The sequence below is a fragment of the Gigantopelta aegis genome, chromosome 8 (assembly GCF_016097555.1).
Source record: "Gigantopelta aegis isolate Gae_Host chromosome 8, Gae_host_genome, whole genome shotgun sequence".
Lineage (NCBI taxonomy): Eukaryota > Metazoa > Mollusca > Gastropoda > Neomphalida > Peltospiridae > Gigantopelta > Gigantopelta aegis.
Window position 1 is genome coordinate 66,329,996 of NC_054706.1, and position 17,890 is coordinate 66,347,885.

Below are 17,890 nucleotides of genomic sequence, written 5' to 3' on the forward strand. Positions count from 1 at the left end.
CGTATGTGCTATCCTGTCTGTGGGATGGTGATCCCTTGCTACTACTGGAACAATATAGCATATTTCCTCTATTAGACTGTATGTCAAAATTATCAAATGTTTGACATCTAATAACCAATGATTAATAAATCGGTGTGCTCTAGAGGTGTTGTTAAACAAAACAATCTTTAACTTGATGTTCTATTTCAAGAATATTGTCATGAATTGTGTGTGTGTGTTTATGTTTCAGAGGTGACAGTGACCATGAATTGAATACCCAGCACCTAGCGATGGGATTGCTAAGTCGTCTCCTGGCCAAGAGTTCAGCAGCGGTTTGTTTTCCGTCTTATATTTATTTACAAGATTATCCTGAACATATCTATTAAAATAATCAGTCAATGAATTTAGTTATGTGTAATTCATTTCAGAATGTTTTTTTAAACAGAGAATTATATCAATAAATTTGGGTTGTTCTTAAACCCAGTTATTAAAAAATTCTTTCTGGTTAGAATAAAGAATGACATTTTTTGGTACAAAATTATTAAAAGTATAAACACTAGGATGACCAGAAATGCACTGAACATACAGATATTCCTATTCTATGCTATAAAATGTAACAGTATTGAATTTCTGTTTTAACTCTAGATGTGTGCCAGTAGGTATATGTCATGCACCAGCTATTCATTCATCGCAATCTGTGAATTATAATAATGATGATGATGATTTATGTTTTAAAAGGTTTATTTTTATTCTTCAGGTAGCTGATCCTTGTGTCAAGGAAGTTCTTCATCTACCTTCTTCGTCAGTCGAAAAAGAAGGGGAAGCAACTGTTAAATACTTGTTTTCATTTGGTGCATCGTGTTTGGAAAGGTATAGACTTGTTGAAAGATTTTCTCATAATTTTAAAGTTAACCATTGTGAATATTAGCTGGTTGAATCATTATCTTTTTCTTTTTCTTTTTTTTCATTTTGAAAGTTAATCATGACGGTAAAGTAGTATTGAGTGGGGTTGGTTTTAGTGTGTGACTTGGGTGTTAGTGTATTGTTCTAAAACTATCATTTGTATAGTCTACTTAGAATAAATGTTCAGTAACATCCAGGTCTGAATAACCTGGCTTTCAGACTACAGAACTCCATTACCATAACCATGTTAAGAATGGGGATTTGCTAAAAAAAAAACGAGTTTTGGTTTTGTATTCAGTGTGTCTATACACCAATTTCCAGATTTTGGTGTCAGCAGTGATAGGGTACTGATATTAATACAACTCATCAATACTACGACAAGTTTCCATCAAAAGGTAATCTATGCCCGTTGAATAGAATGTTAAAATTGTACACTGTGTGATATATGCTATGACATGTTGCAGCAAAAATATGTTTTTCTCAAAGTGAAGTAAATTTATATATATATCATTTTGGAAATGTAGAATGAAAGAGTTTATTTCTAATAATAAGATTAATTGGGTGTATAGTAAATGTAATGAACTGACTGTGTTGTAGAAGTGGTTTGGAGTGGGCGTGTTCGATGGCAAGAATTCTCGGAACTCTGTCCCGGTCTGAGCAGTGGAAGCCGGTTGTCAGCCATCACATTTCTACGTGTATACAAAGTCTGCGCCAGGTAAAGTATTTAGCATTTTAAAACTTATAAAATATGCATAAACACGACAGACCCTAATATAGAATAAAAACGTAGGAGAAGTGACTTTATCCCTTCCCAGAAGAAAGGGGAGAAGTTTGATAAACATAGGCCAAGTGAACATTTATCAGTACATTTCGTAACGTTTCGTCATGTTTCATGTTTATTCAAAAAGGTTCCAAATTATACACTCGATTTGAATCATATTTGATTATAAAACACTACTACTTCCAGTAATAAAATTTAAGCAAAACAGTTAAACGTTTTCATTAAAAACGTGATAGTATTAAGTAACTGATAATTAATGAGTTGTTGTTATGCTAAAATTAAACAAATAATTAATATTTTCTGGCATTTCTGAAATCAATCTGGCTCAGTTTGAATGGCTTCATCCTAACCCTAGCACACTTTACCATTTATACAACATCTGAGAAAGTTGTGGGATTCATACTCCCATGAATGTCACAAATGATCCAACTGGATTCTTAAATATATTTATACTGTGATTTTAACACAGAAAGACATTTTCTATTTGCAGAAACCTGAGCTGTCATCCATTTTTGCCATGTTTGTGATGGCAGGATTTCCTGAGGTAAGTGTGTTTTTAATGTGGATCACTCTTAACCATTTGTTGAAGCCATGTAGCCTGAAAGATTGTTGTCAAATATAACAGCATCTGCTTCAATTGAAGGTGGGATTTAGCTCATTGATGGGGAAGGTGTGGGCATGGCGTGCCTGAAGTATGATGTAAAAATTTTTACTGTAAATCAGGAAATGTTAGCGACAAGGGTAGGGAAAGCCCTTTTTTCCCGGTCTGGGACCGATTCTCGATCTCTGATTTTTTTTAAATGTGCGTTTGCCGGTCCCACTTTTGTCATTTTTGTCAGTCCGAAGCACCTGTCCATTTCTATTATTGGAACAAATTCCTATCCGTCAAGTGGACCGGCCTGCCCAGACATCGGTATCTTGTGCATGGTTTAAAATAATAGTGGTCAATATGGCTGGTGTTTCAGACGTTTATGGTTTTAAAGTCTGCCTAAGTATATCGCCAGTCACTGAAGTCAGACCTACAATAAGGTCAGTCCACTGCCACTAGGCTAGACATTTGTCAAAGTCATTGAGCCGGTCAAGAGATTAAACAGACGTTAATGATAGCACCATTCTTGGTTTAGAGAGCCATCAAGGTATTGCACTCCAATTAAAACAAAGGACCCAGAATTTGCAACTGGTTACAATCAACACCTGTGTACGGGGCTCTTTCGGGTCGAGTGTCCTAGTCCGAAGCAAGAGGCTTGAGATAGCATAAAATATACTGAAATAATCTATAAATGTATTTATTGTTGACTGTTCAATGTAGTGTATCCAATAATTATAAAGAATTTTAAAATTAACAAAAGGTTTCCACCTTTTTTGTTAACAAGTGGGAGTAAGCAGAACAGCTACATGTACTGTTATCTCTTGAGCCAGCAGAGGTCAAACTTCATCCAATCAGTGATGACGTTATTATTCTCTTTGTTTAAACATGTCCTAGCTCAGGTTGTCAAACGCTTCAACAGTGCCATCTTTTATTAATTTTCAGGATACAGTACTGAATACTCGTACTTTTTTTTATACATATATGGGAATTAAAATTCATAACTTTTATTCATTTTTTATATTATTTATTCCATTATGTAAATTATATACAATTTGTGAGGTTTTTTCACTGAAGTGATAAAAAAAAAAAAGATAAAAAAAAGTTGTTTATCGTTTCGCGTTCATGATTCAAGATAAAACTATACAAATGTTGCTATGATTTTAAAAAAAACGATTTGGCAAATATTGTCTTTTAAATGTTTTTTTTTATTATTCCTTTCTTTTTTCCCCTCCCCCTTTCTGATATGATGACCTCGCTAAAGTTCTATGTCGCTGATATGTCACTTATTTGGATTTCGCTAAATTTTAAGATCTATTTTATGATTTACAGTATATTATTTGTAATATGTAATAGTTACTGTAGTAGTGATACACCTATTTATTCTGAATGAGAATCGTACAGGAGACATGCTGAACAGTATTTGTTTCTGTGGAACCTGAATGTATATATCAATTTTGTGTTTGAAGTTGAATAACTGTGACGAGGTGTATCAATAAACAGTGTGATCAGGGATGGGAATTCTTCTCAGATCAGCTGTTTTCCTCTCATGGAACATTCCGTTTCCTCGCATTTTAATCGTCCTTTCCCCCAAAATGTGTCAGATAGCACAGATTTTAACCAAGAATTTCAAGAATTTCTGGGGTCTCTCTAGATTTCCTCTTTTTTACAGTTCACCAATTCCCACCCCTGTTTGATTTTTCTCTTGTGTTCAGGTGCTGACGATAGGGACCCTTGTGCAGTACTTTCACAGAACACTGGAGACAAAGACGGGTGTCGTCATGAAGCACTTTCCCGACAAGTACATCACTCTTGTCGTAGATGTTTGTACGAGGAAACGGCTAACAGTGAGTCTCATTACTTTGTCTTTACACATCACCACATTTCATCCTGCAAGCACTGGTTTTATGGATAAACCGTAGTGACTGCAGTAATATGTTTTATGGATAAACCGTAGTGACTGCAGTAATATGTTTTATGGATAAACCGTAGTGACTGCAGTAATATGTTTTATGGATAAACCGTAGTGACTGCAGTAATAAGTTTTATGGATAAACCGTAGTGACTGCAGTAATAAGTTTTATAGATAAACCGTAGTGACTGCAGTGATATGTTTTATAGATAAACCGTAGTGACTTAATAAGATGGATAAACCGTAGTGACTGCAGTAATAAGTTTTATGGATAAACCGTAGTGACTGCAGTAATAAGTTTTATGGATAAACCGTAGTGACTGCAGTAATAAGTTTTATGGATAAACCGTAGTGACTGCAGTAATATGTTTTATGGATAAACCGTAGTGACTGCAGTAATAAGTTTTATGGATAAACCGTAGTGACTGCAGTAATATGTTTTATGGATAAACCGTAGTGACTGCAGTAATATGTTTTATGGATAAACCGTAGTGACTGCAGTAATATGTTTTATGGATAAACCGTAGTGACTGCAGTAATAAGTTTTATGGATAAACCGTAGTGACTGCAGTAAAATACTGCAGTAATTTTATGGATAAACCGTAGTGACTGCAGTAATAAGTTTTATGGATAAACCGTAGTGACTGCAGTAATAAGTTTTATGGATAAACCGTAGTGACTGCAGTAATAAGTATTTATGGATAAACCGTAGTGACTGCAGTAATAATATGTTTTATGGATAAACCGTAGTGACTGCAGTAATAAGTTTTATAGATAAACCGTTATGTTTTATATGTAATATGTTTTATAGATAAACCGTAGTGACTGCAGTAATATGTAATATGTTTTATGGATAAACCGTAGTGACTGCAGTAATATGTTTTATAGATAAACCGTAGTGACTGCAGTAATATGTTTTATGTTTTATAGATAAACCGTAGTGACTGCAGTAATATGTTTTATGGATAAACCGTAGTGACTGCAGTAATATGATTTTATAGATGGATAACCCGTAGTGACTGCAGTGACTGCATATGTTTTATGGATACGTAGTGACTGCAGTAATATGTTTTATAGATAAACCGTAGTGACTGCAGTAATATGTTTTATGGATACAGTAATATGTTTTATAGATAAACGTAGTGACGCAGTATATGTTTTATAGATAAACCGTAGTGACTGCAGTAATATGTTTTATGGATACACCGCAGTAATATGTTTTATAGATAAACCGTAGTGACTGCAGTAATATGTTTTATAGATAAACCGTAGTGACTGCAGTAATATGTTTTATAGATAAACCGTAGTGACTGCAGTAATATGTTTTATGGATACACCGCAGTAATATGTTTTATAGATAAACCGTAGTGACTGCAGTAATATGTTTTATAGATAAACCGTAGTGACTGCAGTAATATGTTTTATAGATAAACCGTAGTGACTGCAGTAATATGTTTTCCTATGAGTTATAGCATTATTCATTATGGTGGGCGGGACGTAGCCCAGTGGTAAAGTGTCCGCTTGATGCGCGGTCTGTCTAGGATCAGCCTCTGTTGGTGGGCCCATTAAACTATTTCTCCAGCCTGTGCAAAATGACTGGTATATCAAAGGCTGTGGTATATGCTATCCTGTCTGTGGGGTGGTGCATATAAAAGATCCCTTCCTACTAAAATGGAAAAAATTTAGCAAGTTTCCTCTCTAAAACTATATATCAAAATTACCAAATGTTTGACATTAATAAATCAATGTGCTCCAGTGGTGTCGTTAAGCAAAACAAACAAATAAACTAACTATTCATTGTGAAGTTATATGCCAAACCACCAGTTCCCTTTTGATTCAAATAACTGTAAGTCACTATACTGTGCAAGTAATCTGCAACTTATGTCGCATGGAAAGTTTTAATTAAAAATATTTTGTAATGGTGGAATATGATCTATGGTTTACCTTTTAAATACTGTTACTCTCTTTTGGTATATTATCTTTATTTGACACCTTGTAGCTGATGTTTGGGGGAGGGGGGTTGTTAGTGCTGGAATATTGTTAAACATTTCGTTCATTCATTCATTCATCTATTTTATTCATTATTTCATTCATTTATTCATCCATTCATAGTTTCATTTATTCATTCATTCATTTATTCATTCATTCATTTATTCATCCATTCATTCACTGTGTATTGTGTGTTTAGATTAAAGACCAGTACGTGACATGTCTTAACGAGGCAGTAGAGGTATGGAACACGAGTCACATGTCGGAGTTCACGAGCATCATCATTGATACTGTCACCAAGCTGCGAGCAGGTCTGTACCATCTCCAGCTTCTTCACCATTACCTATAGGCTTCATCTCCATCCTTCTGTCTGTCTGCTTGTCCATCCGTCTGTCTGTCTGCCTCGCATAAGTTTTACTGATGTTTTCTTTCACAAGGCCTTGAGATACTGAGCTGACATCTTGTGTATAGCTTTATCATGTACTGTTACAGATCTAGTTTGACTTTCATGGTGATTTATCAATGTTTTACAGAGTTATGGCCCATGAACTTAGGAGATACGAAAATATGTTTTCCAGACTTTGTTTTTGGCAATACCTCAAGATATTGAGCTGAAATTTTGTGTATATTCATAACATGTTCTGTTACATATCCAGTTTGACTTTCCTGGTATTTTATTAATTTTTCACAGAGTTATGGCCCTTGAATTTAGAAGCTACTCTCAGAATGCATGTTCATTTTATTTTTTTATTTTTCAGGAGACGAGGTAGGCATGGAGAGTCTGTGGGTGTTGTCCCTGGCCCTATTTTATTTTTATTTTTATTTATTTATTTATTTATTTCCCAGGCGAAGAGGTGGGTGTGGAAAGTTTATGGGTGTTGTCGTTGGCCCTGAAGGTTGTGAACAACTCGGTGAAGAGTGAGGAGTCACACCACTTCACTGACGGACTCTTCCAGCCAGACTTCATCCAGTGTCTCGTCTTCGTCGCTAGCAAGGCCACCGGCTTCAGTCAGCAGTGGCTGCTAAAAGATCTTGAGGTAATCGGAGCACAAATAGTGCTCCTCTGATGCACGGTCGGTCTAGGATCGATCCCCGTCAATTGGTCTGTTGGGCTATTGATCATTCCAGCCAGTGCTATCCTGTCTGTGGAATGGTGGATGGTGCATATAAAAGATCCCTTGCTACTGATGGAAAAATATAGCAGGTTTCCTCACTAAGACTATATGTTAAAATTACCAAATGTTTGACACCCAATAGGCGCTGATTAATAAATCAACAAACCAATGAATATTTGTGAACACCCCAGCATAAAAAAAACCAACAACATTTATTTAGCTATTGGTTGCCAAACGTTTATGCCTGTGAACAAATGTATCATTAACATAAAACCCAGCTTGTTATTTCCTTTCCTGTTAGGGCGGGATGTAGCCCAGTGGTAAAGCGCTCGCTCGATGTGTAGTCAGTTTGGGATCGATCCCAGTCGGTGGGCACATTGAGCAATTTCTCGTTCCAGCCAGTGCACCACGACTGGTATATCAAAGGCTGTGGTATGTACTACCCTGTGTTGGATGGTGCATATAAAAGATCCCTTGCTGCTAATCGAAAAGAGTAGCCCATAAAGTGCCGACAGCGGGTTTCCTCTCTCAATATCTGTGTGGTCCTTAACCATATGTCTGATGCCATATAACCGTAAATAAAATGTGTTGAGTGCGTCGTTAAATAAAACATTTCTTTCTTTCTTTTTCCTTTCCTGTTAGGTCTTGTCGCTAATGCTGTACACTCACGACGGAGCCAGCAAGAAGAAAAAGCTGAACATGCCAAAATCTGACAAGGATGTGGTCGAAGCTAAGACTGTCGAGAAGAAGGCCAGCACTAGCGACAGCAGCTGCAGCAGCGACAGCGACGATGATGACGACGATAACAACATAGGAGATGATGACCTCAGTTTGACCTCGTCGGATCAGTCGATGCCAACAGATGAGGACAGCGAGCTGTTTGGAACTATCGACGACAAAACCAAGAACCTGTTCTTTGTATGTAAATTACTCAAGAAGTATCCATTGTGTTTAGACTCTTGTAATAGGTATTCGATTTCTAGGTTTTGTATAATGGATTGTTTGTGTGTGTGTGTGTGTATTGATGTATGAATATCTATATATTGTATGTCGAGGTTGACTGTTACATACATAGATATTAACGCACTGGCGCAGGGGATAATTAAATCCTTTCTGGCCTCACAAATTGTCCCATGCCATTGCTGGGACTCGAACCTGTGGCACCGAATCGCCCGCAAATTGCAAGACTAACCACGATGCGCTCTGAGCTATTGAGGCATCCATGTATGTATGTATGTATTTATATACCCTAGTTTTTAAGGTACATGCTGTTTTCATTTTCCAAATTTAAGTTTGAGCTATTATAATACAAGGATGACCAAGACCTGTGCTTATTAAACTTAAAGTCTAAACTTAGATCTTTAATAATGTCACATTAAAGTCTCAACAAGTTTTTACAGACTTGTATGTAGACTTCAAGAAACGTTTTGTAAGCATATGACTTAAAACATATTGCAAGAAGTTAATTGTTAAAAAAAAAGTGTAATTGTTAAAAATATTTTACATTGTCTAATGTTACTGTCAATGTCTTTAATATATTGGGGTTTGTTTTTGTTTTTTAATTTGAAATATTAAAAACCCACCTTATATTGGGTATCTTTAGTGAAATTGTTTCACTGAATTAATTTGTCTGACAACTGTATTTTTCTTTTTCAGAGTTCCTTGTACTGTTAATACTCATATGGATGCATTCCATAGTCTTTCATTATTAATCAACTCATCGTATTTCATTTTAGGCATTGCACCATGAACTAAATGTGCCTCTATCGGTGTTAAGGGTGATCTTTGAAATGAATGAGGGAGATGTCCAAGCTGTTAAAAAAGCTATTCTTGAAAAGTAAGTATTTTTATTTTTTGAAGAGTAATTTAACCTGCATTATTATTTACACTTGAAATTATGTTTTTGTTTTGTGAGTGTGTATTTTGGTGTGTCATTGTTTATGTTAGTTTAAATAATGCTGGTTATACTATAATAAATTGGCAGTTATGCATAGGCATACAGGCTCTCATTTTTGTATGGGGACAGGCTAGTTGTTGCTCAAATTAAACAAAAATACCCGAATCTGGATAACATCATTTATTCATATTGGCATTATTTCCAAACAGCTATATACGGTGGCAAACGAATCACTACATAATTTTACATGAATTACAACAAATATTTGCGGGTAGAATGATGGAAATACATAAAAGGTCTCAGTTTAGTGCATTTTGTCCGAATATCTCTCATGTTTGCCCAGATTTGAGGATTTACTTCAGCACTAGGATGGTTATCCACCTATTGTAGTTTGTTTTGGGGGGTTTTCAATTTGAATGACATCACTTTGCAATTTCCAACTGTTGGGCCAGCAATAACAATGAACTGGGTGCATGATGCCTTCATTTTCAGAATGCTGGAAAAGTTTCATCTCAGAATTACTGTTGTAATGTTTTTGTTTGAATATTATAGGGATTTATCCAGTATATTTCGCCAATCTGATGGGACTGGGAAAATTAGCGCGAGTAAATCATACGAAGGATATGTTTTCAGGCCATTGAATGATGTAGTACACCACTGTAAAATTCATTTATTAGAACAGTCATAATTAAAAATATATTGGGAAGTTTTAGTACGAAAATTGCGAATATTCAGTGCCACTTTCTTTTGGGAAGAGGCCTACGTTTGGACCCCACAGTACTCCTGGATAAATCCTTGCATTATTAATGTATTTGACTGTGACTGAAGAAGATATTTTAATTTTTTAAATTGTACTATTTATGAAATATGGGTATGATAATGAAGTGAAATTAAAGGCATATTGTCACAGACCACTGACCTATTAAATGGCCTGACAGAGTATTACGTGAAAAATATGTTGATTTGTCCCAAAATGTACTTTATTCAATAATCAACCTAACCATCATACTCCACTTATTAATGATATTTTGTAAAAAATAATTGAATTATGGCAATGGTCTATAATTTAAGAATTAATATTGCCAAGAGGAATGACATGGATTTAACCCCATCATGGTTTAGTTACAGTGATTCAATAGCCAGATTTGGTTTCTAAACATTGATGTAATTTTCATTTATTATCTACTTTTGGAGAAATAAGGTCCTTAAATTCATGACAGTATATCTTTAATATAAGATATATAATGTTTATTGTGTACAAGGCAGAAAGAATGGACCTGAAATGTTGGACACTAATTATCCTTTACTATTTTAATAACTGCTGTTTACAGCAGTAGTTTTTAAAATGTTGATACAGTTGTTTAAAAAAAAAACAATCTTGTTTTCAGCTTTGGAAATTCAACAGAAATCAAGAATATTATAGACAAATGGTAAGAATATGATGCTGTGTTATAAATGTATGTGACAATATCATGAAATTAGGGCTTAGTTCAGCCAGTGGAGTACAAAAACATTCATTAGACTTTTTTTTTTTTTTTTTTTTTTTTTGCCAAATGATGATGTCAGGAACTAATTAAATTGTTTGCAAAATTTATTGTTCCTCACTGTCAATAACATGTGCCTGGCCGTGAGTGAGAAAATCTAATCTTGAGTTATGCATTTATTTATTTTTGTTGGGTAATAAGCTTCAGTTGTCAGTGAATCTTAAACACTTGAGCACTTAAAAGTAGCATAAAATAGCTCGGCAGATGCAAAAATATTGGGATACTAGATTTTCAAAAAATTGCAATTCTGTAACTTCAACTTGTTAAATTTCAATTTAATATAAAAAAAAAAAATGTAAATCTCATTTTTCAGTTTCAATGGTATATTGAATAGTAATTTTTCAAGTATATATTTATTTATTCAATGCAGACATTTAGCTTTATTATAGCATGACTTAATTATTGTTATTTTATTTTATACTGTGTTATAGGTCCGAAGGTCTGGAAGCTAAGAGTTCTGAAAAGGTGGTTAGTTCTGTATCAGAGAAGGTCATCGACACTGGAATCCATTTCCACCCAGTGTTAAACAGAGTTAGCAGGTTTGTGTTACAGATACGTTTGTAATAGGACTTGGAAGATGCCTGCAACTTGGGGTGTGGGCTGGTGTAAACTTGGCTTTTAACTGGAGGGGAACACATTTTTACCACTCCAGGGCTGGCTCTGGCACTCACCAAATTCGCCAATTGCGAATTTAAAAAACAATTGGCGAATTTTATTTTAATTTGGCAAAATTCATGTAATAATTGATATATTATTACAAAATAACTGGGTTTCGTCTATTTTTGAAGTTTAGTAGATAATTTGGCGAAATTCATGTAATAATTGATATATTATTACAAAATAACTGGGTTTCGTCTATTTTTGAAGTTTAGTAGATAATTTGGCGAAATTCATGTAATAATTGATATATTATTACAAAATAACTGGGTTTCGTCTATTTTTGAAGTTTAATAGATAATTTGGCGAAATTCATGTAATAATTGATATATTATTACAAAATAACTGGGTTTCGTCTATTTTTGAAGTTTAATAGATAATTTGGCGAAATTCATGTAATAATTGATATATTATTACAAAATAACTGGGTTTCGTCTATTTTTGAAGTTTAATAGATAATTTGGCGAAATTCATGTAATAATTGATATATTATTACAAAATAACTGGGTTTCGTCTATTTTTGAAGTTTAATAGATAATTGGGTGAAATTCATGTAATAATTGATATATTATTACAAAATAACTGGGTTTCGTCTATTTTTGAAGTTTAATAGATAATTGGGCGAAATAGATAATTGGGCGAAATTCATGTAATAATTGATATATTATTACAAAATAACTGGGTTTCGTCTATTTTTGAAGTTTAATAGATAATTTGGCGAAATTCATGTAATAATTGATATATTATTACAAAATATCTGGGTTTCGTCTATTTTTGAAGTTTAATAGATAATTTGGTGAAATTCATGTAATAATTGATATATACTCTTCAAAAAAAGAAACGCAAAAGGGTACAAATGGGTTATAACTCTGATTTTATGTTTCCTACCGGTTCATGCTTTGTGAATATAAGGTCATTGCATGTCCCAAACACATTCCCACGGTTACATTCGATAAAACGCAGCTACTGTACAATAAAGTTCCAAAATGTGAATATTCGCAAAAACGCAGCCACGTGCAAACCATGTCACCACTGCACGTGCGTTGTCTGCACGTGCAACATGAACACCGACAGTATAAAAGTGCAGGGTGTTCGCTTGCCTGGCCTCTGTATCTGGCCGACAGTTGACAATCCAGGACATGCCACGTCTCAGTGAACCGCAGAGAAATAATGCCATCGGCCGACTAGACCCAGGCGAATCCAGAACGGCCGTTGCCAGGGCATTCCATGTGTCCCCAAGCACCATCTCCAGACTGTGGGACCGTTACCAGCAACATGAATCAACACGTGACCTCCCTAGATCCGGTCGACCACGGGTCACTACCCCCGGGCAGGACCGCTACATCCGGATACGCCACCTTCGGGAACGATTGACTACTGCCACCTCCACAGCCGCAGCAATACCAGGTTTGCGCAGGATATCCGACCAGACCGTACGGAACCGCCTACGTGAGGTAGGAATTCGTGCCAGACGTCCAGTTCGAGGTGTCATCTTAACACCACAACACCGTCGACTCCGACTGCAGTGGTGCCAGATTCATCGACAATGGCCTCAACTGCGATGGAGACAGGTGTGGTTCAGTGACGAGTCCCGATTTCTGCTCCGACGTCATGATGGAAGATGTCGCGTGTATAGGCGTCGTGGTGAACGTTATGCGGCAAACTGCGTGCAGGAAGTGGACAGATTCGGCGGGGGTAGTGTCATGGTGTGGGCAGCCATCTCACACACTGGCAGAACTGACCTGGTCCACGTGCAGGGCAACCTGAATGCACAGGGCTACATTGACCAGATCCTCCGGCCACACATCGTTCCAGTTATGTCCAACGCCAACGCAGTGTTCCAACATGACAACGCCAGGCCTCACACAGCATGTCTCACAATGGCTTTCCTACAGAACAACAACATTAAATGTCCTTCCTTGGCCATCGATATCACCGGATTTGAACCCAATTGAGCATCTATGGGACGAGTTGGACCGACGCCTCCGACAGCGACAACCACAGCCCCAGACCCTGCCCGAGCTGGCAGCAGCCTTGCAGGCCGAGTGGGCCACCATCCCCCGGGACGTCATCCGTACTCTGGTTGCTTCATTGGGCAGGCGGTGCCAGGCAGTTGTCAACACACGCGGAGGCCACACCCGGTATTGACTCCAGATGACCTTGACCTTGGTGGTGTGTCCTATCACTTACTCACAATGGACTAGAGTGAATTGTGAACAATCCTGCAACATTTGGTAATTATCGGACTCACCATTCAATAATTAAATCAATTCTCCAAATGTTACGACAATGTGGTTTTGCGTTTCTTCTTTTGAAGAGTATATTATTACAAAATAACTGGGTTTCGTCTATTTTTGAAGTTTAATAGATAATTTGGCGAAATTCATGTAATAATTGATATATTATTACAAAATAACTGGGTTTCGTCTATTTTTGAAGTTTAATAGATAATTGGGCGAACATTTTCTGCTGACCCAGAGCTAGCCCTGCGTGACTCCAACTTCAGAGCTTGCCATGCTTAATTTTGATAGCAGAAACTATACACTGTAAAAATAACACATTGGTTACAAAAACTGCATACTAACTCTGATTGCTGTGTATGCATTTACCACTGTTACCTGGAGACCAAGTTAAATATATTTGTACACACCGAATCTGTGAATTAAAAAAACTATAGGCATTTTTCCATTTTACAAATAGTTTTATATATTTTTTTTTTTTTTTTTTTTTTTTTTTTTACATTTCAGGTTTAGTTTTATATTGCCATCAGTGAAAGTTAAAGAAGTTGAAATATCCTAGAACGACGGCGCATTAGACGACTGCTTTACCACTGGGCTATGTCCCTTCCCTCATTTGATAACACGTCCTGTCACATATCTCACCAATGGAAAACATGGTTTTATCAAATGCAACATTCAAAGTTAGGTGCACTCTGAATTTTGTCCCAGCAAGATGCTATTGGTATACTGCTACCTCGTGAACAACTCTTAATAGCCTGCTATTTCAAGACCCTGCAAAGTTATTTTGTCCAATGTAATTTTTATCTCTGTACCAGTACTTAAATTTTTCTGTTGATAGTTTAGTTGCTATTTGTTTTACTCTAACCTTATTTAAAAAACCGGCCTCGGTGGCGTAGTGGTTAGGCCATTGGTCTACAGTCTGGTAGGAACTGGGTTCGGATCCCAGTTGAGGCATGGGATTTTTAATTCAGATACCGACTCCAAACCCTGAGTGAGTGCTCCGCAAGGCTCAATGGGTAGGTGTAAACCACTTACACCGACCAGTGATCCATAACTGGTTCAACAAAGGCCATGGTTTGTGCTATCCTGCCTGTGGGAAGCGCAAATAAAAGATCCCTTGCTGCTAATTGGAAAGAGTAGCCCATGTAGTGGCGACAGCGGGTTTCCTCTCAAAAATCTGTGTGGTCCTTAACCATATGTCTGACGCCATATAACCATTAATAAAATGTGTTGAGTGCATCGTTAAATAAAACATTTCTTTGTTTATTTAAAAAAAAATTAAAGTGAGGACAATCAACAAAGTCGTCAGCAACACAGCTGTCAACAGAGAACTTCATTCAGCTAGAAGACGGCATCGAAGGGGAGATAATTCAATTTCTGTTTTTTAGTCTAACCTTTTTTTTTTTTTTTTAATTTTCAGAACAATCACCAAAGCCGTCAGCGACACGAAGCTGTCAACAGAGAACTTCATTCAGCTAGAAGACGGTATCAAAGGGGAGATAATTCAATTGCTATTTTTTAGTCTAACCTTATTTTAAAAAAAATTAATTTTCAGAACGATCGACAAAGCCGTCAGTGACACAGAGCTGTCAACAGAGAACTTCATTCAGCTGGAAGATGGCATCAAAGGGGAGATAAGTGAGAAGTGTCGCACGAAGAGCGCGGAGCTGCTGAAACGCGAGTTGCAGAAGCACGACCAGCCTGACTCCAGGGACTACGTGGCTAAAGTGAACATGGCGATGGCCATCCTCTATGCCAGACATCTTCTCACAGGACTGCTGGCCTGTTGGCCGGAGGACGGGCATCCAATCAACGCGGTGCTACTCGGCTGCAAGGAGGTCCGACAGATTCCGTGTGTCCTTGACCTCTTGTACAAAACCGACAGTCACGACTGCTTTGAAAAAGTGAGTCCACGAATGTATATTTTCAAGGCACAGGAGTTATAAACCACCTTATTAGTCCCCTGCCGATCCAACCAGTAGTATTGTCTCAGTCCATCTGTTCTACATATAGTTTTCCGGACTTTTGGGTTATTTCTCGTTCCAGCTAATGCACCACGACTGGTATATCAAAAGCTGTTGTATGTGCCATTCTGTCTATGATGGTGCCTATAAAAGATCTCTTGCTATTAATGGTAAAATGTAGCGAGTTTGCTCTCTTAGACTACATGTGAGAATTACAAAAATGTTTGATTAATAAATTGTTGTGCTCTAGTGGTATCGTTAAACAAAACAAACCTTAACGGTTCATTAAATGTTCTCTAGTGATGTCATTAAACAAAACTTTTTAAACTATTTTTTCTTCCAGGTTGTCCAGAAGGTGATAGAGCACTGTTAAACAAAACAAAACAACTTTTCATTAAATGTGCTCTAGTGGTGTCATTAAACAAAACTTGTAACTGTTTTTTCTTCCAGGTTGTCCAGAAGGTGATAGAGCACTGTGACTCGAACAGCCTGGTTCCCATCGCATGCACCGCGTGCCAGTTCATGGAGGAGGTAACTCTGTCGGCTGTGTCACGCGAGAGTGAACACCCGCACAAGCTGGAGCCCATGGAGGAGAAAATACAGCTTACCGGTGCAGCTTTCCTCACTGTCAGCTTCGACAACAAGTACGACTCGTTATTCTTAATTAGTGGTCTTACAGGGATTAGTTACAGAGAAATATTGTCATCACAGTGTTTATGCACCTAACTAATTGAATGAGCTGGGCCCCATTTTACAAAGCGAGCTTAGTGCTAAGGTCACGTTAAATGCCTACAGTAAAATAGGCCCAGGTGGAGAGGTTACAGCTTCCTGGCGCTGTTTTCCTTACTGTCAGTTTTGACAACAAGTACGACTCGTTATTCTTAATTAGTGGTCTTACAGCGATTCGTTACAGTCGGATGTTGTTTATCACCATGTTTATGCACCTAACTAATTACGGAGCGGGCCATAGCCCAGTGGTAAAGTGTTAATTGATGTGCAATCGGGTCTAGGATCGATTCCTGTCAGTGGGCTCATTGGGTTATTTCTCATTCTAGGCAGAGCTCCACAACTGATGTGACCAAGTCCATAATATGTACTATCCTGTCTGGGATGTGCATATAAAAGATCACTAGCTCTAATCAAAAAGAGTAGCTCAATGCATGACAGCAGCAGGTTTTCTCTCTAATAATCTCCGTGAAAAGAATTGTTGGGAGTGATTATTTGCTCACCTAACTTAGATTATGGGGAGCCATTTAAGATATTACCGTATTGATACCATATAAATTCACATGCTAAGGAGAGTTAAACATTACTCTCCTTGAACCAGACTAGGGGAGTGATGGGGGAGTGAGACTGATAGCTTCTTTAAACAGTGAGGTCTGCAAAAACAAAACTTGCAAGAAAAATGCAGTGTTGTTTAAGAGAGGATTGTGAATTGTGCCCCTGGTATCTAAAGGTATACCATTTCAAAAATGTCCTGGGGAGTCATCTTTCACTTCTTTTACCTTGATTTTTGCAACCCAAATAATAATCATTGTTTAATGTGTGGATGTGTACAACAAAATCCTTACACAATAGAATAATTTATATATTTTGTTCACACAAAAGTATGTGATGATGATGCTGTGTTTTGTAAGATATCTGAATTGGGACACTGACAGCATTTGTTGCATTATCCTGTGATGATATATATTGTATTCTCCAAATTCTTTTTTCAGGTGTGCAATCGAGGACTATCTGTCGGGCCTGGAGTTTGGTACGGATGAAAGCCGCACTAAAAACAGTCACTGCTTTACTGGGAAAAACCACTGGAATAGTTTCCAAGTACCAGGTGATCTGACAGCTTTAGTTTTATCTCTTAATAGTAATTATATTATCAATCATTCTGGGGGTTTTGTTGTTTCGGGGGAGGGATAATTAATTTATTTATTTTTTAATACTTAAACATGCTGACTGTTTTTTTTAGGACCATACCTCTTTTTTTAGCTATTTCAAACAAAAAGGCTATCAGATTTTCATAGTTAAATTTGCTGTCTTTAATTTTGTCTTCAATGAGTTCTTAATAGTTTTTAAAGTATACCACCACCACCCCAAAAAACAATTTTAAAAAGAAGAAAGGAATTTTTTAGAGTTTCATAGTTGATTACTGCTTGTTATTTTGTATTCATTGAGGTATTAATAGTTTTTAAATTATACCCCTCCCCATTTGTTATTGTGCATTCATTGAGGTATTAATAGTTTTTAAATTATACCCCTCCCCATTTGTTATTGTGCATTCATTGAGGTATTAATAGTTTTTAAATTATACCCCTCCCCATTTGTT

General features: G+C 36.7%; 1 protein-coding gene across 1 annotated transcript in view; it reads left to right on the top strand.

Annotated features, from left to right (window-relative positions):
- Nucleotides 1-17,890, top strand: part of LOC121380225 (zinc finger ZZ-type and EF-hand domain-containing protein 1-like) — a 104,797-nt gene that overhangs the window by 70,814 nt on the left and 16,093 nt on the right. The window contains exons 59-72 of the mRNA XM_041509046.1: nt 230-311; nt 737-849; nt 1,480-1,597; nt 2,154-2,207; nt 3,965-4,096; nt 6,350-6,461; nt 6,997-7,187; nt 7,908-8,183; nt 9,002-9,102; nt 10,551-10,592; nt 11,138-11,245; nt 15,159-15,507; nt 16,018-16,211; nt 17,286-17,398. Of these exons, the coding sequence (XP_041364980.1) occupies nt 230-311; nt 737-849; nt 1,480-1,597; nt 2,154-2,207; nt 3,965-4,096; nt 6,350-6,461; nt 6,997-7,187; nt 7,908-8,183; nt 9,002-9,102; nt 10,551-10,592; nt 11,138-11,245; nt 15,159-15,507; nt 16,018-16,211; nt 17,286-17,398 (1,985 nt within the window). The remainder of the gene's footprint in view (nt 1-229; nt 312-736; nt 850-1,479; nt 1,598-2,153; nt 2,208-3,964; nt 4,097-6,349; nt 6,462-6,996; nt 7,188-7,907; nt 8,184-9,001; nt 9,103-10,550; nt 10,593-11,137; nt 11,246-15,158; nt 15,508-16,017; nt 16,212-17,285; nt 17,399-17,890) is intronic.